Genomic DNA, 25,819 nt, shown 5'->3' with positions numbered 1-25,819 from the left:
AGAAGGGCTGGGAGCGGTGGCCGGTAAGGGCGTCTCCTGAACCTGGCAAAGGTCCCGGAGCGGCGGCCCTTTTGGGCCGGCAGCCATGGTGTTGAGTGGCTTGCGCTGTAGATGTTTAATTCCAGTAATTTCTTCTCCAGCAAGGATGTAGATGGGCCCAGATCACTGTGAGAGGTGGATCTGAGGTTTAGAAGCTCCGATCGGGTGTACTGGATTATGCACGACACTTTGCAAACAAATAACGCAGACACTAAAATGACAGACAGGAACACTGCTTGTACTGTGACAAGCCTCACAGCCGCCATTAGATATAAGAAAACAGGCTTGAAAAGCTGGCACAGACAAATAGACCACTGCATCTGACCCTTGTGAGTCTGTGGGCGTACCCACAATACTAATCATCAACCCATTGAGGGCAGGATACAAAATCACACACAAAAACAAATTCTAAATCACAGTCTGATCCAACTTGCTTCCTTTCTATCACATCAACTCATAATGTGACACAGTCTGTGATGGTAATTGGTTGTTTCAACGGATGCACAAATACAAGATGTCCCATTGGTACTCAATTTGATTTCGGTCAGGCGAACGTGAGGGTCAATGGCATCAATGCATTCATCATCCAGAAAATGCCTACATATTCTGGCCAAATGATGTTGGGCTAATCATGGACCAAGAGGAACCCAGGACCCACTGCACCAGCATAAGATCTGAAAATCGCTCTGAGGATTTCATCCTGGTACCAAACAGCAGTCAGGTTACTGTTGACTATGCCGTGAAACTCTGTGGGGCCCTCCAAGGATGAACGCGATCAACCTCTGCTCTGCAAAGAATTCCAAATTCCTTTATTTACAATTATTAATTAATTGTTAATAAAAGTTCCAAATCATTGGTATATTTATTGAGACTAAGTTAAATTATTAATTGATTACTTTCCTTTCTAAAAGGGTGGTGCCCTGACCATTTGCTATACATTCAATAATTTAATTATTATTATTAATTTCTTTCATTAATAATTTCTTCAAATAAACATATTACAAAGAGCCACCTCCTGCTAGCCCCAACATAATTGGTGCCCCATGTGAGTGGAAATACTAATTCCCCCTGTAGCCAAACGTTAGGGTTACTAATTTGACATTTCTTATATTGCCAATACTTGTGATTCAAGCAAAGACATACACAATGAAGTAATAAATGTAGTTTGTACTATATATAGTCCAAGTAGGCTTGAAACTAGGGATTACACCATACCAGAAATGTATTAGTCGATACTAATATCAGTAAAATTGAGTAATTCTTGAAAATATGCTACAAAAACAAAACAATAAACCTTTGGATACATTGATAGTGTTTTGTGAACCTGAACCAAAACCTTCAATTCTTTGAATACATTTGGATGTCTGTCTTTGAGGTGCTTCACTAAGTTAGAAGTGTTTCTTCCTTGCCATATTGGCATATTGTTTTTTATGTATTATTATTGTATTCATGTATTTTCACTAAAATATTTACTATGTTTAAATATAAATGTCATAAGTAGTTTGAACGATGCTAAGAACTGGTGTTAGAAGTAAATAGCTAACCTTAATTTACATTTATGTAAGCTGTTAGCTCAGTAATTTAGCCAAGCAGGACTCGACTGTTCACTGGATGATAACAGCTACCTACTGATTTCAACACAGATTAATTGTATACCTGCACTGTAAACACAGTAGTACTAACAGCTAACAGCTACAGCAATCAAACCTAGCTCTTCAGTAAACCCAACAATAAACTACTGAGAATTCTTTAAGAGTAAGTTTGTTTTAATTTTGTGTGGATTAATGTTTGAGTGAATGTCCACAGCTGAATCATGTGAAGCACACAATACGGGCTCATTTTCAAAATTTCAAGGTGGCTGCCATTTGCGAGTGAGTTTAATCCACAAGTAAATTAATGTGAGGTTGGTGAATAACTTGAGAGGACTGATGCTTTTCTTGCACTTTAGTTGTTTTTTTGGTTTTGTGTAATATTCTTTCTTCGTACAACCGTGGACTCTGTTGACCGTATTAGAATATGGAGAAGAATTAAACCAAAAAGAAAAAAATATTTTATAACGTTTTTATATATATATATAAAGTATTATATATATATGGAGAGTGACTGCTGACATTCCTTCAGCTTCAAAGACACCCCAGTAAGACATTTCCTGAAATAGTGTTGAAGTTTGGTTAAATGTTTGATTTTATTAAAATATCATCATTCTCACAATATAAGAGATTGGTTACCTCATCTTAACTGGCCACTGCATTGTTTGAGTCACTATGTGTGTCTGTATTTACCTTTTGGAAATTGCAGCCGGATGAATGCATAATTTTACTTTCATTTGATTGAAATTGAACATCATTGGAAATGTTCAGCTTCATATGCTGGGAAAATATGTAGATAATGATTATAATTTCTTTGTTGTCAAACTAGGAACAACATGATGAACACATGAGACGCAGTCTGGCCCTTCCAACCATCCTAGTGTACCAGAAGTAGGATGATTCCAAGTACTTCAAGACTTGCAAAGTACGCACTTTGTTCACTCACAGAAATGTCGATACTGCAGTGAGTAATTACAACATGAGTAATTGTATAGGAAACCAACCTGAATGCCACTTCCACCATTTTACAGATTCAAATAGAATAAAGGGTAGGTTTTTAATGTATTTTCTAAACTCTGTTTTAAAAATATCTTTGTAGGAGGACTATCATTAAACATACTTCTAATATGAGGTCTGAATCAGATAGCTGAAGTCTCATGAGTTTCAAATGGTTATTTAAGGTGCATTTTAATACAGAATGAGAAAAACAGATTACTGAGCCACTTTAGACGAAAGAAATCATTGTACCTATGTGAGTCTTGTACAAGACAGACTTGGCACAATATTTGAGGTTTAGCTCAGGATGTAGAGGGGGTTGGCTGGCAACCACATTGCCGGTTCGATCCCTGGCTCCTCCTAGCTGAGTGCCTGGTGTCCCTGAGCAAGACACCTCACCCTAATTGCACCTGACGAGCTGGCTGTTGCCCTGCGTGGTTGACTCCGCTGTGGGTGTGTGAATGTCAGTCATTGCTGTAAAGCGCTTTGGAGAAAAGCACTATATAAATGAGGCCATTTACCATTCATATGAAACTATCTTTTTGGTTGTGTGGGGAGCCTGAGTGCATGCATTGCAACATTGCTACTGGAATAACTATTACATTATTGTTGATATTTTGCAGTGTGACTCAGACATTGAAGATACTTTTTTTCCCCAAAAAATGTAAACACTTAAGTTTACAGTAAACATAATTTTAACATGTAGTTTACATATATATATATATATATATATAATATATATATATATATATATATATATATATATTATGACTGCTTAAATAGGTAATCAGTTAGGACTAACATTTTGAGTATTTTCAACTTGTTCGGGTTTACAGTGTGGACACTAATGAGTTTGAGCCCTGCCCTGGTATATGTAGTCTCTGCACTACTGTGGAAAATCAAGTACTGGCATGTTTTCAGAATGTTAGCATCAACTCGGTATTGAAGCATCGTTTAACTTGATATCATGCCGAAGGTCACATTTACTTGTAATACAGCAAAGAAATATCTTTTATAGCTTGTTTAATTTGCTAGCTAAGAAGGTAAGCAATTAAGGCAGGATTTGTGTCATGTAAGATTATATCCCTGTCATTGTATCAGGACTATCTGGAAGATGAAATAAAGCAGTTACAGAGGGAAATCTAACATTCGTACGAATTTGATATGCAGCTTGATATGCTGACTGATTTAATCTGATGTCAAGTGATACATTTTTTTAAAAGTGCAAATAATGTTGCTGAAATGCGTTTCTTGATATAAGCTATGGTTTGAAAGAAGAACAAAGCTTCAGATTTACTTTAGCAGCGCTTCCTTGAAGGAACCCTGAATTTTGTCCTAATCTCTTATCCCGCTGACTGACTATCATTACTTCTCTGTTGAAGCTTGCAGACTTTTTGAAGGTTGTGTCAGCAAGAGGAACAAAAGCATTTTAAATATCAATTGTCATTGTACAGCTCAGTAAACAGAAACTCTGTGAGGACACTGTGATAAAAAGCTGCAGTCCTGTGTGTTGGTGTCTGGGACTGGGGGTTGTGAAGGTAAAGATGAATAAGTTTAATTTGGTTTCTTTCATCTGTCAAGCATGCCCAGGCTTTGCATATTTAGCAGTATGCATAAAACAGACTACGTGGGCAGGATCCCTATGAGTGGAAAGTGTGGGATCTGCTGAATCACTGCTTTAGAATTCATTTGATTTAACCAATGCCATAAGAAAAATATCACGATAATTAAAAGCCAGCCTCATTTGAATGTAGGCATCAGCAAAGCAGATTTCACATTATTTACAAAAGACGCAGTGTGACCTATTCAGTGTACTACTACTGGATTTTACTCTGCTGCTATTCACTTTCCTGCCTTTAATATTATATTATTACTTATATAATGCAACTTTTCCTCCTAATTATTCATGTTTACTCTCAAATTAGTGCTACAAAAACTGTTTATAAATGTGAGCCAATAGGTAAGTCTTCGCCCTCTCACCTTGCTGACGGTGATGACTCCCTGCTGGGTGTCTTGGTCCGTGGAAATGTCAAACATGTCCATGCCGTCTCCACTAACGATGGTGAAATGCATCTCAGCGTTCTTCCCAGTGTCCTTGTCAGTGGCTACAATCCTCCCAACTGGAGAGCCAGGCTTGGACGACTCCGGAACTCTGAACTGGTAAATACCTGAAAGGAAATAAGACTTTGACTGCTAAGTATATATACTAATGCTGGGATCAGGAGGTTGTTTACAATGTTAGCCACTATATGAAATATCTAATTGTAAACCAGAAACAGAGCTGGGCATCTAACCCCCCTTCCCCTAACCATCTGTGCCAGGCCACCTCCCAGAATGCATCACTTTAATGGAGATTAAGACAAGGCCACATTCAGAGCGGGTCAGAGCCAACTTTAGACTGCATACGAAGTGGAAGTAGTCACGATGTCACCCATTAGTTTGTGGACTAGCGTTTGGAAGCCTCAAATTCAGCCATTTTGGATTTTGGACTGTGGAGGAGCGACGGGTGGATCTGATGAACACAAGCAGCAGAGCAGCACCCTTACTGGTTCTGGATCCATCTGGATTCTGGTGTGAAGCTGCTAACAAAGTTAGCTTCATAATTCAAAGGCAACTTTACAACAACAAAGCCATCTTATTAGCGAACTGCATTGGTAGCGTGGTAGCAACCCGACAATCACCAGGTAGCCCCGCCCCTAAAGCATCCACTGCTTTCTGGTCTGTTTGATTAAATGGACCATAATGTACTAAATGAACATCATGCTGGATTGAAGAAGACTTGAAACTAAAGATTGAGACCATAAATTCATTTTGACTTTTGCATTTTTTGATAATGATGTAGAACTGCTTTGCTCACTGTGTGTGTGTGTGTGCGTGCGTGCATGTGTAGCACACACAGATGTGGACCATTGAAGACAATGTTCCTGTAAGTTTTTCATTTTGAATATTAATGGTATGAATGAAGCTCTGAAGCTTCCAATTTTTTGATACAGCTGTAGATGCTAGTTATAACTTAAATTTACATCCAGATGGAGGGTGTGTGTGTGTGTGTGTGCCTGTGTGTCACACAAAATCCATCTATATGCGAGCATGCTGTTGTTATGCTATGAATCAATTTAGCACATTTATGTTGTAATATTAATAGTAATAATGCTATAGATAGAGGGTAAAGGCTTTGGCTATTGGCGATCACTCTGACCATCATGGATCCGCAAGTTCATCATCTATCAGCACGACAGGGACCCATTCATAAATACACTGCTACCTAATGCACAGTGGAAGATAACAATAAATACGAGACCTTCTAAATGATTCTGGTGACTGTTGACCAAAGTCATTCTTGATTCTACCAACACATATGTTTAAATCTTACACATCCTAAACTCTGGAGTGTTATTTAGGCTGATAAAAATGTAATCTGCTCTGACATAAAATGTACGACCCAATGAACTGATTGCAACTGCACATTGAGACCCCTCTGTATCCAGATAATTCAATCCACTGTAAGGGGACGCTGCAGAAACCCGTCGGGATAAAATGCATAAAAACATCAGAACATAAAATCACAAAACACTTAACTGACCACACTTTCACATCTCCTGAAAGCTTCAGTCTTTTTGTATATATTTATCATATACCCCAATGCTTGATTGTGTCAATGCCCCACCACCTTTTCACTCATGTCATCCCTCTCTCTTACTTTTTTTCCTTTGGTGTTTTTGGGGTATTTTTTTTTTAATCATTGTATTGTATTTTTTTCTTGTGTGGGGCCCTTTTTATGATGTTTCTGGATTACAAACTGTGCAAATAAGCCTGACGTAATCTAAACACTGACTATCACACCTGAGTAGAGTTGAGTGAGTGACTATTAATGCTCCCTTTCATGTGTTGTGAGTCAGTGACACTGCAGCGTATAGGAAATGAATGTAAGACATCAAATTGTATACTTCACTGCTGAACATAGAAACAAGCTCTTTCTGTTGTCTCAGAACTTCATCAGGTTAGACAGGTAGACAGGAAGGACAAAAGAAGCATTCTGGGTCCAAAATAAGTAAATGCTGATGGAAGCCAGCTGCTGGAACAACGTCGTTCTGCCAAACTGCTGACTATCATTAAAAACAGCATTTCAGTGTGTTTGTCCCTTTGTTCTCTGAGAGAAGCTTTCTGTGTTTGGTTGAGTTAGTTCTCACTCAGAGTTTCCCTCCTTATTGTGAAATAAACAGTCACTCAGTGAGTCTATGAATGCAAATGAGATGTCACTTTACTGTATGAAGTTGAGGTTCTTCCCTATCAGGACGCTTTCCTTCACCCATGAGGTGTGTGTGTGTGTGTGTGTGTGTTTGTGTGCATACCATTTGAGTGCATAATTATATGCTGCTGTGACACAGCAGGCGTCATACAGCCTGGCAGCTAGACAGAACTGAACCTGCTACTGTTATACCGGAAGACTTAGATACTGAGTGTGTGTGTATGTGTGTGTGTGTCACTGCAGAGAGACAGTGAGATAAAGGATGAGGTAATGTGAATACACAGACGACACACATTATCAGCTGCCATCTACCTGCTTTCTTATTAAGCATAAGGCTCATTATGCTCCCTTCATGTTCACGTTTCTCTGTGGTCGCCCAGCTGTCTCTACACTCTGATGGAACAGTGAACTCATGACAACAAACTAAACCAACGACCAACCGCTCACATACTAGCTGGCTAATACCAAAACAAATCAAACTCACCAAACCAACGAAGTCGTCCATACATCAAACCAACCAACCAAACAACCCTACCAAGCCAAACCACACCTCTAACTGACCAACCAAACAACCCTACCAAGCCAAACCACACCTCTAACTGACCAACCAAACAACCCTACCAAGCCAAACCACACATCTAACTGACCAACCAAACAACCCTACCAAGCCAAACCACATATCAAACCAACCAACCAAACAACCCTACCATGCCAAACCACATATGAAACCAAACAACCCTACCAAGCCAAATCACACATCGTTAGTAACTAATTGTCTTGCCTCTTGGCTAAAACACAGAAAGCACTGATTAAAGTCCCGTGTGAAGTGAAATGAACTGACATGAGAGTGTGTAAATTGTGGAAAGTAACAGCGCGCACCACTCCAAATCCCAAATCATATATTCAGTGCATGGCATTAGAAGTGTGACATGTCAGACGCAGATGATGGCATCTAGATAAAATGTGTTTCGGCCTAGAAGAAGACGACAAAGAAGAAGAAGACCCTTTAACTGTAAGAGCTGTGTTTTCTTTCTACTACTCTAATGATAGCTTCAGAGGAAGGAGAGTGTTTGGGGTTGAAGGACAGGAAACATACTCAACCATAATTGTAAATTAGTATCAGATTGGATACTAGTTTGCAAAAGTATCAATAACAACAGCAGGCCTCCCCCAGTTGACCGACACCCTGTCATTAGGGGAATTCTCGAGAGTCAGTAAAGCTCCCGTTTCAACATTGAAGTATTCAACAGTCAAGTCTGTAAAAGTAGAATGAAGCTTGCTAATAATAAACGGCAATGCTAATGGCAGAGCAAGAAGCGACTGGTTACCTGTCTGTCTCTACATGTCAGCCCTGTGATAGACTGGTTACCTGTCTGTCTCTACATGTCAGCCCTGTGATAGACTGGTTACCTGTCTGTCTCTACATGTCTCCCTGTGATAGACTGGTCACCTGTCTGTCTCTACATGTCAGCCCTGTGATAGACTGGTTACCTGTCTGTCTCTACATGTCAGCCCTGTGATAGACTGGTCACCTGTCTGTCTCTACATGTCATCCCTGTGATAGACTGGTTACCTGTCTGTCTCTACATGTCAGCCCTGTGATAGACTGGTCACCTGTCTGTCTCTACATGTCATCCCTGTGATAGACTGGTTACCTGTCTGTCTCTACATGTCGGCCCTGTGATAGACTGGTTACCTGTCTGTCTCTACATGTCAGCCCTGTGATAGACTGGTTACCTGCCTTCGTCCAATGCCAGCTGGGATCAGCCACAGTCCCCCCCCCACCCACCCACTGGATATCAGTGTGTGTTTGCTGTTGTCTTACTCTGAGTGAAGCGGGGATGGTTGTCGTTGACATCAGTGAGGGTGATGTTGACCACGGTGGATCCAGTGAGTCCTCCTCTCTGACCGGCCATGTCTTTAGCCTCAATCACCACCTGGTAGTGCTCCCTCTGCTCACGGTCCATGTCGTCAGGACCCAAGGCTGTCCGGATCACACCTGGACACAAGTAAGAAATAACTTTTTTTAAATTCAGCTCTGCTTTGTCTCCTGGTCATCATTCTCGGACGCTCTAACTGGTAGGCTACATCATGGTGAACTTCATAGAACAATCAGATAACTTTCTGTTTCCAGTGAAAATGCATTCAACACAGCAGACATGCTGTTTTGCTTTCTTGCGGGTGGTTGGAGAGGAGATTATGCCATCTGATGTTTTGTTTTCCAGTCAATACACAGCTTGAGAGGGGGGGGGGGGGGGGGGGGGGGTCAGGTATCAGGTCAACAGTAGATTGCACACCGATTTTGAGGAACTCCATAGATATAGTCAGACAGTAAAACCTTTGACATTTGGAGATTTCTGCAAGAATTGTAGATCGCGTATGTATTTATTCGCCAACGCCAACGCCAAGTTCGCTAGACTGTAGGGCACCATGCAAGTTAGCTAACGTTCATGGTAACAAGTCGGCTATGTAATCTGCAGCTAACGATATCTTGGTGTTATTTACTGATATCTCTTAGCTTTGAAAGCGTTGCGTTAGTATAACCTATCAATACACCAATTCCATTTTTTTGGTGAAACTGTATTTATAAAGGAGGAATATATATGAAATTAATCAGATTTAAAAATGTTTTTGTCTGCTTTAATTTATTTAAACTTCTAAACTTGCCCTGTGCCTGAAAACGGTCTTGTCCAAGACAAAAATGTATAACTTCAAACAATTAAAAAATGTGTTAAAAGCCTTCAAAATGTAATTTTTATCATATATACTGATACAATATGTGTAAACATGTATTATTATAATCATCTTTATTTTCAAAAATGTTTTTTATTAAAATGTTGGCCCTTTAAATTTGTGTCTCATATTTTAACAATAACAGGTCAATTTTGTTGCCCTTCCAAATCAAAACTTAATAAGAATTTGGTTTAAAAATGTGTATTTTTATTAGCATTAACAGAACTCTTCGCAGCTTTGAAAAATAAAATGCCTACTCACTACAACTATGCTATGAAATGAAAAGATGTAACATTTTGTCACCTCCATGAGATGTCAAGTTCAGCTCAGTCCTGGAATTCTATCCTGTAAAGTAACAGACTTAAGATAAGACGATACAGACGAACAGAGCTTTATTGTCCTCAACGAGGCCTTTTATTCACTGTACATCTCAGGTAGACTACACAGAGAACCACTGACCAGCATATCAACAGAAACCAGGAAGGTTCTGCAGCTGTTGCAGACGATATGGCTGAAATGTGCTGCAGTTTATCAATAAAACTAAAAACAAACGTTAGCTGTGTAGTGTTGCTAACCTTTTTGCTATTTTAGCATTGCCTAATTTAGCCGTTAGCATCGCCAGCTGTTGCTAACTAGCCAGCAATAAGTTGTTTCATTGGAACTCCCTTTTCAATAACATTGCCTAATACTAACATGCAAGCTTGCCATATATGCCTAGCAACAACAGCCATGCTAGTTGTTGTTTGTTCATCATGATAATGTTCTTACTTGTGAATGTCAGCAAGCGATGTTGTGCTCCTTGTCCGAGCGATCTTTAGTGTTGTAGTAAGGGCAATGTGCGTTCACGCGTTCTAGGGGGGGTGCAGCTTTTAACCGAGGTCTGAACGAAGCGGGCAGGATCTTTCCGGTACGCTGATGCGTTCAAACTCAAATATCTCAGTTTTTTTTTCAAAATTATAACTTCGCCTGTAATACCTTTAAGAAAGGCATCATGCCATACACTGACAGCCACTGTAAGTTGAAAAGAAATGTCATGCTGACCACAGAAATATTGTTGTGATGCAGTTATGATTTCATTTTTTTCGCCGACATTTTTAAACTAAAATATTTTTTTAATGCAAACAGTATTTGATGATGTATATATAAAATAAGGGGAATATAAACAAATATTATACCTGGTTCTCTCTAGAACAAGGCTACCACAATCTACAGTAAGTACCAAAACAGCTGGACGAAGAGATGCCTTTGCTTGTGAACTGATTGAACCTTCAACTAATAACATTGCATTGTGTTTTGTTGATGGTTTGCATTAGAGAGCCTCCCCTGAAGGTTGGTTCCTTGGTGTGTTTGGATGTGTGTTCCGAAGTGTGTGACCCTCTGCATCATTCTGGGCTACTACGTTTCCTTGTAGATATGTGCTACCTTTGATTTTCTTTCTACAACACATAGACATACCTGTGTTTGGGTCCACAGAGAAGTATGGGTGTCCCTGGCTTATGCTGTAGACCAGTTTAGCACTGCTTCCATACATACTATCATCAGCATCTGTAGCCGTCACCTGAATCACTGATGTACCTGAGAGACACACATTGACATCACGTCACAAGATCTGCATCAGTGAATTTCCTGTACAAGTTCAGGATCAGTTATTGTTGCTATGATTCAGCATTTAGAAAGAACAATGAAAACCGTACCGATGAGGGATCCCTCCGGCACGCTACCGGTGTAAACCTCTTTGTTGAACTGAGGTTCGTTGTCGTTGATGTCGTGGAGTTTGACGGTGAACTCGGTCTCTGGCTCCAGCTTATGACCATTCTGTTTATTGACCACAGTGGCTTTGAGGACGTAGAAAGCCTTCTCCTCACGGTCCAGCCGGCGAGTGGCGTGCAGGTCACCGTTATTCTCATCGATGACAAAGACGGTGCCTGCTCCCTCACCAGACAGGACATACTTGACTATGCCATTCCCGTAGTCCTGGTCCGACTGGAGCTGCAGCGGGACACAGACAGAGAGGAGCTTTAACAAGTTCAGGCTGTGTGAGCATAAGGACCAAGTTTGGGAAAGGACATTTTGAGAATAAAGTCACAATTTAAACTTAATTTGACCCCATGATCCACCAACTCCAACCAACATGACCCCATCCACCAACTCCAACCAACATGACCCCATCCACCAACTCCAACCAACATGACCCCATCCATCAACTCCAACCAACATGACCCCATCCACCAACTCCAACCAACATGACCCCATCCACCAACTCCAACCAACATGACCCCATCCATCAACTCCAACCAACATGACCCCATCCACCAACTCCAACCAACATGACCCCATCCACCAACTCCAACCAACATGACCCCATCCATCAACTCCAACCAACATGACCCCATCCATCAACTCCAACCAACATGACCCCATCCACCATCTCCAGACCACCATGACCCCATCCATCAACTCCAACCAACATGACCCCATCCACCATCTCCAGACCACCATGACCCCATCCACCAACTCCAACCAACATGACCCCATCCACCATCTCCAGACCACCATGACCCCATCCACCAACTCCAACCAACATGACCCCATCCATCAACTCCAACCAACATGACCCCATCCACCATCTCCAGACCACCATGACCCCATCCACCAGCTGCTGACCATCAGCTCCTCACCCAGCACCACCTTTGGCCGTCCCCATTTGTTAACAGGCTTGTTGACAGACAGAACCTTCGGACCAGACTTTGTCTCTGTATGGAAAGAGCTTGCTGATGGCCCATGGATGGAGGTCAAAGAAGATGGACAGGCCAGTGGTCCTCGATGACAGGTTTATAACTGACAGAAGGAAACTAAAGAATGACCAGGAGTCAGCTACAGACTTAGAATAACACAAACACTTATTTGAAGGCTGCACATGAAGAGAGAGCAGCAGAAAGCCTGAAGGAGTAAACATCTATGAGATCTGCTGTGAGATCGGCTTCTCTGACTTTGATACCTGCAGCAGTAACCCAGCTGGCTCTCTTGCCTTTGTCTGTATCTCATCCTCTAGTGGCTGGCTGTTCACCTTTCATCCCTCCTTCACTCCTCCAGGCCAGGTGTTGGGCTGAAGCCTTTCATTATGGCCGATATATTCTGTGTGATGGATAGGATCTGTACTGTGCATCATCCGTGCTACCTCGCTCTGTGTGCTTCTGTGTGTATATATGTGCATGTGTGTATGTGTATATATATATATATATATATATACATACACACACAAAGTTAGGGTTTGGCTTTCGGGTGAAATTTATGGAAAATGTAAAGAGTTAAAGGAGTCATCACCAGGAAATCGCAATTTCTCTTGTTAAAACATGCATATCTGTGTTTGACCTCAGTTGAAACTTGCCTGAAAGGCTGGAGTTTGAAAGTGGCGCCGTTTTTTCGCTTCTGCTCTTTTTCCGAACAGGAATAGCACACAAGGGTGTGCATTCCTAAAGCACGAGATTTTGATTCTGCGCCTACGGTGACGTCACCGTGGAGGCTACTTGCATAAGCCCACCCCTCTTTCACCACCCAACCCCGCCCCGTCCGCTACCTGAAATCGCCTGAATTCCGTAAGGTTCGTCATTTAGTGTGTGCGCCATGACAGGGGGCTGTTTATGTTTTGGAGTCTGCATGCAGGCAAGCCCCCCCGGCTCTGTCCTTCCTGCGGCGAATCAACGCGCGCCTCATTACATATTATACAATGCACATCCGGACCAGTCAAAACCTCGCGCGTAATCTCGCGTGATAAAATCGCGGTACGAAAAAGGGTCAGAACAAGCTCAATGTTTGATTAAATTTTTTTTTTTTTTTCTAATAAGTTTTACGAATTGATCCAAAGCGATCCAAGGGGGGCTGGATACGTATAAAACCAGGTTATGACTCCTTTAAGGGCATTTAAGTAGAAGCATGCAATGGTGATTATCTCATCTCAAACTATTTATTGAAACAAAAGCCAGCAATAGTGGTGGGTATGCCACAACAAACAATAACATGTCATGTGGCCGAAGGACGTCCACTGCTCTGACACTCTGTGACACTCTAAGCTCAGTGGCCACTTCCCTTTGTTCCTGTTTGAAGCCTCACAATGGTGAGGTACTGTTGATCATTTGCAAGGTGTCATCTTGGTCTCATGATGTCAAAATATGAACAGCATGATGAAGAAGACTGTTTAAATACAAATTCTGATTGAACCAGGACATTGATTGGTCGATTCATGGATCAAAAACCTGTTGTGAATTCTGACGTTCAGTTGGACATGTGCATTCAAAAGTTTAGAGAAGGTCAAATTAAGTTCACCTGTAAAGGTCAGACCTGGCTGCAGTAAAATGAGAGTCTGGTGCTCTGAACTACTACCGCTTTAGTCCACAGGGACCGCCATCAGCAACACATAATGAAAGTATCGGTCTATTGTTGATAATCACAATAATAGGGGACTATAAGAGGACATATCTGCTCCACCGGACTTCAGTAACAGTCTCCATCATTCTGGAGACCATCCTGTAGATCCATCGACCCTCCAGTAGTAGCTGTAGCATTTGTGTGGGAATGACTTTGATTTTACGTGTGAAGGATTGTGCAGTTTTTTAAACAGAGAAACCCACAGCATGGGCTCTTGTCATAACCAATATCTCATTGACTGGGTCAGCTTCTCAACCTTCAGAAGTCACCTTTCTGCCCAACAAATCAGCCTGATGAAAAAGGAGACTGCTGACATGCAGCCTTTTCTTCTTCCTCTCTAAAAAGAAATCATACTCGGTGGGTTGTCATTGCGAGGATTTTCCTTTCAACTTAATATTTGTTTTCAAAGAAGTCCTGTTCTGCTCAAGTTGCTAATATTATTACAATGCAGAGACCAAGTGAAAGGTGGCTAAATAGAGCACTCTTCAGGAGGACGGCATGTTCCAGTCCTCATACGTGATCTGACCAACTTCACCTTGCTGGATAGTGGTTTTTATTAGGTTTTCTATTCAATTCCATTTGAAAATGTATTACCAGTTCAATGAAACATTGATTGGAATCTGGTGTGGCTTGTGTTACACAAAACCACTATGAAAAATACAGATAAACCATAATACACAATACAAATACACATCCGCATAGACATACAGTATAAAACGTACTCTAGCAAGGTAAATAAAACAACAACATAAAAGAATGGAATCAAACACACGTGTCTGGTGATAGTTTACTTTGGGAGATGCACGGATTGATTTTCTTGTTAACTATAATTGGCAACAAGTCTCCAGACCCCAAAACATTCTTTCAACCGTCCTGAAACCAATGTCATCAAAAACTACTTTTACTTTTATTACTTTTTAATTATTTTATCTACATAAAGTAGATACAAATTGCATTTTCATTAAATAACAAATAAACAAATAAACCATGGCAACAGCAGCACATGCAGATGCTGGAGCCAGTAGCTCCCATAAACTATGCTATTAGATCTTGAGATGATCACCACCCACAAAATCATCCAACCACTAAGACCTGTTTAGCCAAAAGAAGGCCAAAGACAAAAGAGGGAAGTGAGCTGGTTTAAGAGCTCTTCCCCCATCGCTGGATAATAAGAGGGATGGAATAAGACTCAGGCTAACCCAGCAACAGGAAATCAGAGATTGTTGTGCCCACATCTTTACAAAAACCTGGTTTCATTATGACATCCAGGGTCAAGCTATGATGGGTGGACTGTATACCACATCAACTTTGGCAAGAAGACACTGTGTTTGCTTCAATGATGCTTGGGGATCAAATATAGTTGATGGACAAAGATGGACAAATTCGCCACTGCCGTTTACATTCCTCCCGATGCAAACTCACAAAGGCATTACCGGAACTGTATGAGATCATAAGCAGACACATGAATAAAGAATGGAATAGTGCTTTGATTATATTTGGGGATTTTAATCATACAAACATACTCTAAACTATATATAACCTAAATTCCACCAGGATGTTACACAAATATTCCTGGCAGCTACAGAGCCCTCCCCTTTCCCTACTTGGGACAATCTGCTGCATACTTAGTTCCAGCTGTTTCAATGGGCCAGACCATCAGATAAGTGGACAGATGAAGCCACAGCTGCTCAACAGTGTCTAGGGATGTTGCCACCCAGGAGAACCACATCAGTCTTGAGGAATATACAACAACAACAACAAATGTGATGATAACGTGGTGATCACAAAGATAATTCCCCAAGCAGAATGCCTGGGTGAATGGAGAGGTAAGAGCCTATCTGGAGAGAGAAAAGCTGCCTTTTAGTCAGGTGACAAGTAAGAATAAAGCATGCCCAAGGTGAGATTGAGCAAGAGTGTGAGAGAGAGGCCACGCTGCCAGATGAGCTGAACACCTTTTTGACCTTTATGAGGATGTGAGAAGAACCCTGATGAGAGTGAAAACGAGTAAAGCTGCTGGGTCTGATTATATTCCTGTTTGTGTACTACTCCCGGCAGTGAGGTCATGTTGATCGTAGAAAACAGGGCTTGGGTGTTCCCTTCGCCAGATGAGATTAAATTAGTGTAGTAGATGGATTTAGCTGTGGAGAGAGTGTCCTTATAGTGCAGAAAGTGGTTGTGATACATGTCCTGGTGAACAGTTAGTCCGGTTTTCTCGCAGAGACCTTCCAGGCGACGTCTTATTTTTAGTTGGCATAGGGCAGGTGTGTACCAGGGGTCACAGTGGGTTGAAGAGACAGTGGGAGTTTTCAGAGTGTCCAGGAGATTGGTAAATCCAGATCATCAGTGTTGAGTCAGTTGGTAACTTGGTTGTAACTGGACACCAACATATGTCTCCTGAATTTTTTGACCCATCCAAAACCCCAGACCTCCTCCATATGTGGACTTCTTTGAAACTAATCTGTGATACGTCAAGAGCAAATGTAATCCATGGGAGATTTCAGTGCATTTTAGTTGATCGGAAACATAGTGATAAGAGGAGCAGGCTGAGTCTGGAGACATGTATGATCTGTCAGCTGTTTCGTCCCCACAAGAGATCAGATGAGTCAAACAAATACTGGACACACTTCCAACAAATTTCAAAGCAAAAAGCTATTTCTTTCCTCTCGGGGTCTTCCTGGCTCACTGCTGACAACTCCCCACTCAACCACATACACACACACACACACACACACACACACACACACACAGAATGTGAGAGTGAGCGGTGGATGGCTTGGTCACCCTCCGTCTGCCTGGTCCTGGTGCACAGGAGGAACTGTGTCACTGACTGAAACACAAAGACAAGATTCAGGAACGAGGGTGGTTTCCACGGACACGGCCAGTGTATTATGCTTGTGATCTTGTATGGGTAGTGTGTGTCAGGACTTAACGCGCTTCAGCCATATAGACCTCGTAAACATTGACCTACAATGCAAAATCACTGCTGCGACTAAGCGAGCATCTTCCTCACCAACACCAGATGTTTGTCCATGATAAAGTACACGATCTGGAGCTACAGGTGTCTGCAAAACACCCTCATCTGCAATCGCTGTGTGCCGAGATTCACAGAAACCTGGTTACACCCGCTGATCCCAGACGCTTCATTAGCTGAGCTACGGCTAATGGCGGTAGAGCGAGTCATCCTCCAATCGGCAGTTTGAATCCAGGCTCCTTCAGTCTGCAAGTGTACTTGGACAAGATACTGAACCTGAATTAGCCCCGGGCTGCCATTGGCACAGCTCTTCACTGGAACACCAGGAAGTTCTGTGAGGAAGCTCTTCATTGACTACAGCTCAGCCATCAATACAATCATCCCCGACATCCTAGTCGACGAGCGGGCCTGGACTGGACTCAATAAAGTGCACTGAGTGGACATCAACATGTGTTCAGAGCCAGCAACCTGACCTGCATCCAGAGAGCCAACTGTGTTCAACAGGTCAGCAAAGTCTTGTTTAAACATGTCAGACTTGTTGGGACATCAATTTATAGATGAAGATTGAATTGGATTCCGAACATTAAGATGGGATTCAGTCTGTTTACCCATTTTCTGGGGGGGCGGGCCCCCCCCCCAATACCAAAGCGGCCAGTGGCCCAGTGGTTAGGGCAGCCAGCTCATGTACAGAGGCTTAACGTCCTCAACGCGGTGGTCCCGGGTTTAAAAAATAAATAAATAAAAAATGTGTCCTAATATTAGACAGTCATACGTTATATGCGCGTTGAAACACCACCGTACACACTTTCCTAAGTCTATAGCTGATGTAGGCCTACAGCTACTTACACACTGACAGTGATACGGAACTATAAGGAATCCATGTCATCTCTCTCATTCATATCCGAAAATGTGTATTTTTGATTTTGTGAACTCTTCCTTTAAGAGGCACTGGATTATTTTTAACACGACATCAATATGTTTTTTAAATATCACTGTTATCAATATCAGTCCATCTCAGTGGCCCTACACTGAAACATCAAAAAAGATCAGTATTGACTGTCATTTCATCAAATCTTGTATATTTAAGTGTCTACTTGTACTAAATATTTATTCAGCTGTGAATAAAAGTACTTTACCTTTTACCTCTCTGCTGCTGCTCACCTCCTTGTCTTTTTTATGTGGTTCTCTTGTCTGTCCTATAGGGCTGTTGGAATTAACATAATTCAAATATAATTCAATTTTCTTTTTTTTAGAACCTTGTTTTCTAAGGTCTGCAAATCTCTCCCTCTTCGCCTTGGCTTACCCGCATAGATGGATGCTTTAGACACATGAAGTCTGGTGAACAATAAAGTTTTCTCAATCACAATCTCACTATCAGAAATAGCCGACAGCAGCGCACACGCGGAGACAACCGACGGCAGCACTCGGTGAAATGAAGCAAAGTGACGGACCTCTAGAAGCGATGACGTCATGACAAAGAAGATGCATTCATGCTGCTTACTGGTAGCTAGATCGACCTGCGTCTCCATCGGCTGATTCATCTAGAACGAGACCAACACCAGGATGTACGTGAGAGAGTGAAAGTAGAGCTGACGGGGAGACGAGGAGGGCGTAGCCATGGCAACTGGGACATAGCGTCCCCAGGAGAACGGCAATGTGGTTGTTTTACTTTTTTCATTTTTACTTAGAAAGATGTCAGCTGTTGGTAATTCAACATATTTATTAGTGATGTCCAAATGAAGCTTCGTGAAGCATTTTCTTTATTTTCTGAGCCCAATAGATGGCGCTCTCTGTTCAACAAAGGGTTGAAGGCTGATATATTTCCATTGCTTTCAACCCTTTGTTGAACAGAGAGCGCCATCTATTGGGCTCAGAAAATAAAGAAAATGCTTCACGAAGCTTCATTTGGACATCACTAATATTTATTGGTAATGTTTTGGAACGCCCTCTAGTGGACAGGAAGTAAAACAACCACATTGCCGATGATGGCATTGGCAACGTAAAAGCCTGTGTAGTGCAGTTAATATTAATAACAGGCTGAATTTGAGAATTATATATTCTAATATAATTTGAATATTGAAAAAATATGGAATTAAATTTGAATAGTATTATAGAGGAACATTGACAGCTCTTACAGTCCTACTCTTTTAACAAATATTCTGTCTATATTCTATTTGTCCATCTATGCTTTCTTCTTTTCTTGTCTCATTTCCATCCCTCCCTCCATCCCTCCATGCTCGTCTTTCCCTCTCTCCCTGTCTGACCCCCCTCCCTTCCTTTTGATCTCTCCAGCAGTGTTCAGTCTGATTTGATCTGTCAGTCTGCGGGGCTGAAACACCTCCATGTTTCCACCTAACAGGAGCTGACGAAGCCGGAGGACATTTCACCACTGCACATTTCCAGAGCAGAGTGTGTTGTCCTTATGTGTCCCAGATCAGTGTCTCTGAGACCACGTATGCACCAGACACTCGGCTTCCTGCTGACGACGATGTCCCACAGCAAGACTTGTTCTGCTGCTGCTGTTTCTAACTTGGGTTGAAATCTGCTGCAGCAGTGGGCCAAAGATTCAGAGAAACAGGGTTACAGGCCTTTTACTACTGGACTTGTTAAGATAAAACACACACACACAGTAGTGATGGTGTCTTAGGTGTGACTATATAACACCAAAATCCATCCTTACCACAGACGGTATAAGAAGTATGCGTAGTCATGGTGATGTCAAACTTTGCCATGCCAAGAAGCCCCATATAGCATGGGCCTCTGGTAGGGGACCCCCCTGTTGCAATTATTTTTTTACTAAGTGCACATTATGATGGCAAATCAAAAATCATACAAACAGCTTAATATGTTAATATGTTATGTTGTCTTTCTTTTTATTAATCATTAATAATCAGTCTTTCTTCTGTTATAAACATTCCTTCTCCTTTCTGTCTACATTTCAAACAAGTCACCTGTCTGAAGGCTGCAAACAGAATCTCCACCAAAGAACAACCCAGTATCTACTAGAGGTGGGAGAAAGAATCCATTCCATGATGTATCACGATGCAGGAAAGACTATAACAGATTATTAATACAACAGACTGCCCAACTTGCAAATGTAAAATTCATGCAGTGTTTACATTCAACATTGTGTGGAAATGACTGATCAGCTGCGGCAATAGAGAACAACACAAAGAACATGACTGAAACTTTACTGACAAGTTATGTCTAGGAAACACTCAACCTGCATCAGATGTTCCTGGGATGTTTTATTTACCTGATATAATTGTCCCATCCTTAGAGTGTCAGTCATATAACAAGGACTTACCCCTGCCTCGATAACTCAGCAAACATAGCTGTATCAAATTGTCCGACGGTGTGTCTGCACCTGACCCACCAGCCGCGCTAGTCTGGTTCAGTGTGGCACTGGCAGCTTTTTAATATAGTCGTTAATCTCTTCCATGTGTGAGAGTGATGACGTCAACCTGTCAGGATGAGAGATTCTGATGATGGCAGGGTACACGAAGGAGTACCTTATACCAGCCTCCTTCCGTCTTTTCATCACAGAGAAGTTCTGGAAGGACACGTCTTGGCCCTCCACTTTTATCCTGCTCTTGTTTCTTGTCCCATACAGGATCTTCTGCTTGTCGGTATAGTTGTGCTGCCTCACTAAGACAGCCCTTGGAACCTCATTACCAATGAATCTCCGTGGCGGTCCGGTGCGGTGAGCTCTCTCGATCCTGACCCGGTCTCCTTGTATGTCCAGAAGAAGCCACCGGTTCTCTGCCCTCCATGTCCTTCTTCAGACCAACAATTCTCACATTCTACCTTTGACTTTGGTTACCGTGGTTATCGAGACACGACAGTGCTCTTCTTCCAGAGAGCCGAGACGCGGCACAGTAGCTGCCGATGCATCCTCCAAATCCGAGACCCACAGTGTCCATTCCCTCCAATAAAGTGTCGAATTTCTCTGATAGCTCGTTGACCGGCTTGAGTATGACAGCTATGTTACTGTCCAGCATCTTGCTGATGTTGGTCGTCACTCGTTCCACTATGAAATCTTCTCATTCAGCATTATACTCCTCTGCATCAGCTAAGCTCGCCTCTCGTGCTGCATATTCGTGGTCAGCATGCTCTCTATCTTGGTGAGTGAGTGAGATGTTAGCTTTAGCAATGACCTTTCCTCCCTTCTTATGAGTGTCTCTCTTTTTAGTTGACCCACTTGTCGTGAAGAAGTTTTCCAAAGACAGTATGAGTTCCAACAGATCAGTGTCTCTCTGAATCGGAATCATGAGGTGACTGACGATTCCCACCACCACCAGTATCTCCACAAAAGAACAACCCAGTATCTCTTCATTAAGTTGTTACTAGCTAAACGGTTTATATGCTACTTATGCTAACATGATAATGTGGCTAATAATCATCAGTGGTGTTTATCATTATTAAATAGGCTACTGAGAATGTTAATAATTCATGGTTATGCACTCCATCATTGATTTATCATCGTGAGTGATAAACAGGAGAAAACTGAGCTGAAATGAGCTGCAGGGAGCAGAATTCAGGATGATGTCATCATCACGGCCGTGTATCAATATGAAGATCATCTTTATTAACATTCCTATTCTTTCTCCTCACCTGTCTCTGGACCATAACGTTGTCACACATCTGAAGCACGGAGCCCTGCAGCGGAGAGGAGAGCCTCGTGACTCCACCTGGCTCCCCTCTGTATTCGCCTCCATCGTGGCGAGCTCCTGCTTGGTGTTGTGGCTTCACGCAGAGCAGCACAACTTCTGGCTGCTGATCAAACTGGCCTCATGCTGCTCGGAGAGCTGACTTCACTAACAGAAGCTCCTCCGCACATTAAACACAGCAGCCAGTGACCATCTGTACACACCCAATTAGTATCCATTCATCATCGAGCAGCGTGTTTCATATAGAGCTTCACTCAGGGCCGGAGAAAAGAGGCTTTTTGAAACAGGATTTGTATGAGACACGCTGTTTTTACTGAGTTTACTTTCGTGTGTTGATCGATGCCAGTCACTTCTACATTAATCAACATAACGACACGGCCTCAGAAAGCACAACATCCTCATTTATAATCTGCCAAGTAAAAGATGGCACTGAGGAGACGTGCTACTCTGCAGCAGAATATTCTTCGTGACTTATGAGCATATAAAAAAACATTTTTTAACCTATCAAAAATCTAGGCCAGCACACTGTCTGTCGGAGGGCTCGGTTTTAAAGATACAGTAAGAGAAGATAGGAAACCAGAAAGGCTGAATAATCCGTTGATACCAAACAAGTTGTGTTAGTTTTATGGTGAAGGAGGTAAAATAACGCTTCAGTTAGATAAATGTTGACCTCTCCTCTCCAGATATGGGAATGAAAATGGTTATATTGGCAACCCACGAGTCTCCCCTTTACAGACACACCCACTTTCTGATCATCACATGCAAATTACACCAGTATGAATCTGTTGTATTTGCCTTTTCTGAAAGTGGCGTTTCCTTGGGGAACATACTGAACCTCTAAAGCCTGCACAGAATCGCCAATCGCTGCATGATGCATGCTGGGTAGATGTGTCCAACTTGATCCCCACTTTTCTGACATCTACCACACATGTGCACAACGATAGCCTCACAAGATCAAGGCGGCCCAGGGCATGATGGGAAATGCCTGGCTGTTGCCTCGTCTCAGAACTGATTGGCTCATGAAACACCATGTTTAGGAGAAATACAAATTTCCCGTGTGATTAGATTGTAGACTATTAGTCTAACAAACAAATATACGAGGGGTGTAACGATACGTTTTTAAAACTGTGATAAGTATCATTTTCTATGGTTCTGATACGATTCCAGGACGATATTTGGCTTTCTAGAATGATTCGATACGATTTAATGAATTGATTTCGATACTCAAACTTTTTTTATTTGCCAAATATTCAACCAGTGTTACTGTGAAGAAAATCCCTGAATGGATACCGGACAGTGCAGGTGAAGATTCCTAGAAGTATTTCTTGTAAGGGTTTCAGCAGGGGTAAAATAATTGTGGATATAAAATAAGCAAACGATTAATGGCAAGTAAATTCACCCTTTTATTTGAAAATAATATGCTCTTTTTATATTGAAAAAAGGAGAACAGAACACACACCGGTTGTGTTGCTGGTGCTTTTTTAACGATTCTGAACAACGACGCTCCGACAGTAAAGGCAGCGTTTCCAGCCTGGCTCTGGCTGTACTGCACAATGTCGGCCTCCCGCCGCGAACTGGGGAACGGATCAAACAACTGGTTGTTAAAAACTACGCCCGACCGGACCGCCCGGTTCGCGACACCGGCTCGGACGGAGACGTGTGAGACAGGACCAGTATCTTATGGTGCAAGGGGAGACAGTGAGACAGGACCGCTATCTTACGATGTGAGGGGAGACAGTGAGACAGGACCGGTATCTTACGATGTGAGGGGAGACAGTGAGACAGGACCGCTATCTTACGATGTGAGGGGAGACAGTGAGACAGGACCGCTATCTTACGATGTGAGGGGAGACAGTGAGACAGGACCGCTATCTTACGATGTGAGGGGAGACAGTGAGACAGGACCGCTATCTTACGATGTGAGGGGAGACAGTGAGACAGGACCGGCATCTTACGGTGTGAGGAGAGACAGTGAGACAGGACCGCTATCTTACGATGTGAGGGGAGACAGTGAGACAGGACCGGCATCTTACGGTGTGAGGAGAGACAGGTGTTACGAGCACAGAAACTTTCTGTACGAAAAAAAAGATCAACATTTTTGACGCTCAAGTCACTCTGCCAGATTACTTTTCCTCACAAACATTCAGCGAAGAAGAGACAGGGGTCAGGGCCAATCAGAGACCTAGGCCCGCCCCTACTCGGCCTCTGATTGGCTCAGACCGTGGTGATTCATGTCTGCATGCTGTGGGTTTGCTACACACTAGGGCTGTAACGACACACGTATCGAAACTGAAATCGCGACACTCTGATCCACGAACCTGTCTCGCGGTGAGAAGGCAGAATCACAACACAACTTCCAGCTATCAAGGTGCGTGTCCACAGGCAGCGGTGTTTCCCCGCGTCCCATTCATTGTCTATGTGAAAAGCCGTGCAATGCATTCTGGTAGCGTCGCGGCGAATGTCGAGAGACGGCGCGCGAGTTGGCGAATCTACTTTATGCTAATCAGAGGCGCCGGGCTCGACTCGCCGCCTCGGGAACGCTCGCGTAACTCTTCTAAACTGAATGTTGTCGATCTAAAATAAAGACAGATTCAGCAACTGCATAGCTTATTTCTCGCTTAAAATGTTTTCAGAAACACCTTTCGGTGAACTATTTTCGTAAAATAAGAGAAAGTTTCCAAACGAGCCGCCATGTTGGTCTGCGTGAACTCCGGAGCAGAGAGGACAGCTGTGAAAGTGATCGTCCAATCAGGTGCAGCCATGAAGTGTGCACGTGATTGTTTGAAGGAGAGCGCCTGTCAATCAGGGCTCAAAAGATTACACGGGCAGTTGCAACATTCATGGCTCTGGACATGCGCTCCTCTTCGGTGGTGGAAAATGATGGGTTCAAGTTTCTTTGCTCATGTTATTGAGACCTTACTTGAGACCATAATACTGTTCTTAACCTTAAGTGTTCAAATCTGTCCAGTTTAGAAATATTTTAAAATGTTCTATTTTTATAGTATTTTATTTGTATGTTATATTTTATATTTATAACCAGACGATAATATTGTTCTTAATCTTTAGAAAGATTTTCAACTGTTCTATTCTTCTAGTGTTCCAAGTTATTGAAATGTTACATAAATAAAATGTTTAATTAAAAAAAAAAAACTCTCTCTTCTTATCACACCCCCCCACTAACAAAAAAATCGAGGTTTGTATCGAACCGTGGGTCAAAAATCGTGATACAAACCGAATCGTGAGTTTGGTGTATCGTTACAGCCCTACTACACACTAGTGATGTCCAAATGAAGCTTCGTGAAGCATTTTCTTTATTTACTGAGCCCAATAGATGGCGCTCTCTGTTCAACAAAGGGTTGAAGGCCGATATATTTCCATTGCTTTCACAGACCGGGTGCAGCCCTGCTTTCTGGTCTGTTGGACTCTAAATGCAACATAATTGACTTAATGAACATCATGCTGGATTGAAGAAGACTGAGACCGTGAGGTTAAAGGATGACCCCCCCTCCCAGCTCTTACCTTGCCAATGTACTGGTAGTCACTGCCTGTATACTCCTCCTGCAGGAAGAATTGGTTCCACATCCAGCCTCGTCTCACTCTGTGGAGCAGCTTCTCTCCTCGGACCGCTGCCTCACCAACGGCCGCCTCTCTCCGTCCACTCAAAGACAAGGCATCCAGGGACAGGCCAAGACAGAGCCAGACAGCGGCCACTGAGATAGTCCTCATGTCTCTAGAGAGGGTGGAGGATGTTCAGGTCACAAATGTTTTATCTTCCCAGCTGGATCACCTCGAAGTCATGAAGTCATAGTCCTTCGGGCTGGTTCGGACTGGGGACGGATCTGAAAAAGAGAAACAGAAATGAGCACACAATGAGGTCCATACAGTTTATTTGTGATGGCTAAACGACAGCGGACACAACTGCAGCTACAAGGTCTGCATCACCAACACTCACCTCAGCTAAACAGGTCATATCAGCTGCAAACTAGGCTCAGTGCAAACAATCGTCATGGAGACGACACACACTGTCACTCAGAACAAACCAAGTGTCGAAAATCTGGATACAATTTAGAAAGTATATATTACATGTAACATATAGTTTTGTGATGTCAGATGACACCAGTCGTTATATGTACCCCCCCACTAGTGT

At 42.4% G+C, this 25,819-nt stretch overlaps 1 protein-coding gene across 1 annotated transcript in view; it reads right to left on the bottom strand.

Annotated features, from left to right (window-relative positions):
- LOC311011710 (cadherin-6-like) overlaps positions 1-25,819 on the bottom strand; it is a 74,902-nt gene that overhangs the window by 26,747 nt on the left and 22,336 nt on the right. The window contains exons 2-6 of the mRNA XM_084006824.1: positions 25,192-25,511; positions 11,301-11,595; positions 11,062-11,181; positions 8,699-8,872; positions 4,605-4,792 (exon numbers count right to left, since the gene is read on the bottom strand). Of these exons, the coding sequence (XP_083862950.1) occupies positions 4,605-4,792; positions 8,699-8,872; positions 11,062-11,181; positions 11,301-11,595; positions 25,192-25,398 (984 nt within the window). The 5' untranslated portion in view covers positions 25,399-25,511. The remainder of the gene's footprint in view (positions 1-4,604; positions 4,793-8,698; positions 8,873-11,061; positions 11,182-11,300; positions 11,596-25,191; positions 25,512-25,819) is intronic.

This window comes from Eutrigla gurnardus (assembly GCF_963514095.1).
Source record: "Eutrigla gurnardus genome assembly, chromosome: 4".
NCBI lineage: Eukaryota > Metazoa > Chordata > Actinopteri > Perciformes > Triglidae > Eutrigla > Eutrigla gurnardus.
The sequence above is the reverse complement of the archived record's forward strand: the minus strand, read 5'-3'. Positions and strand labels throughout refer to the sequence as shown.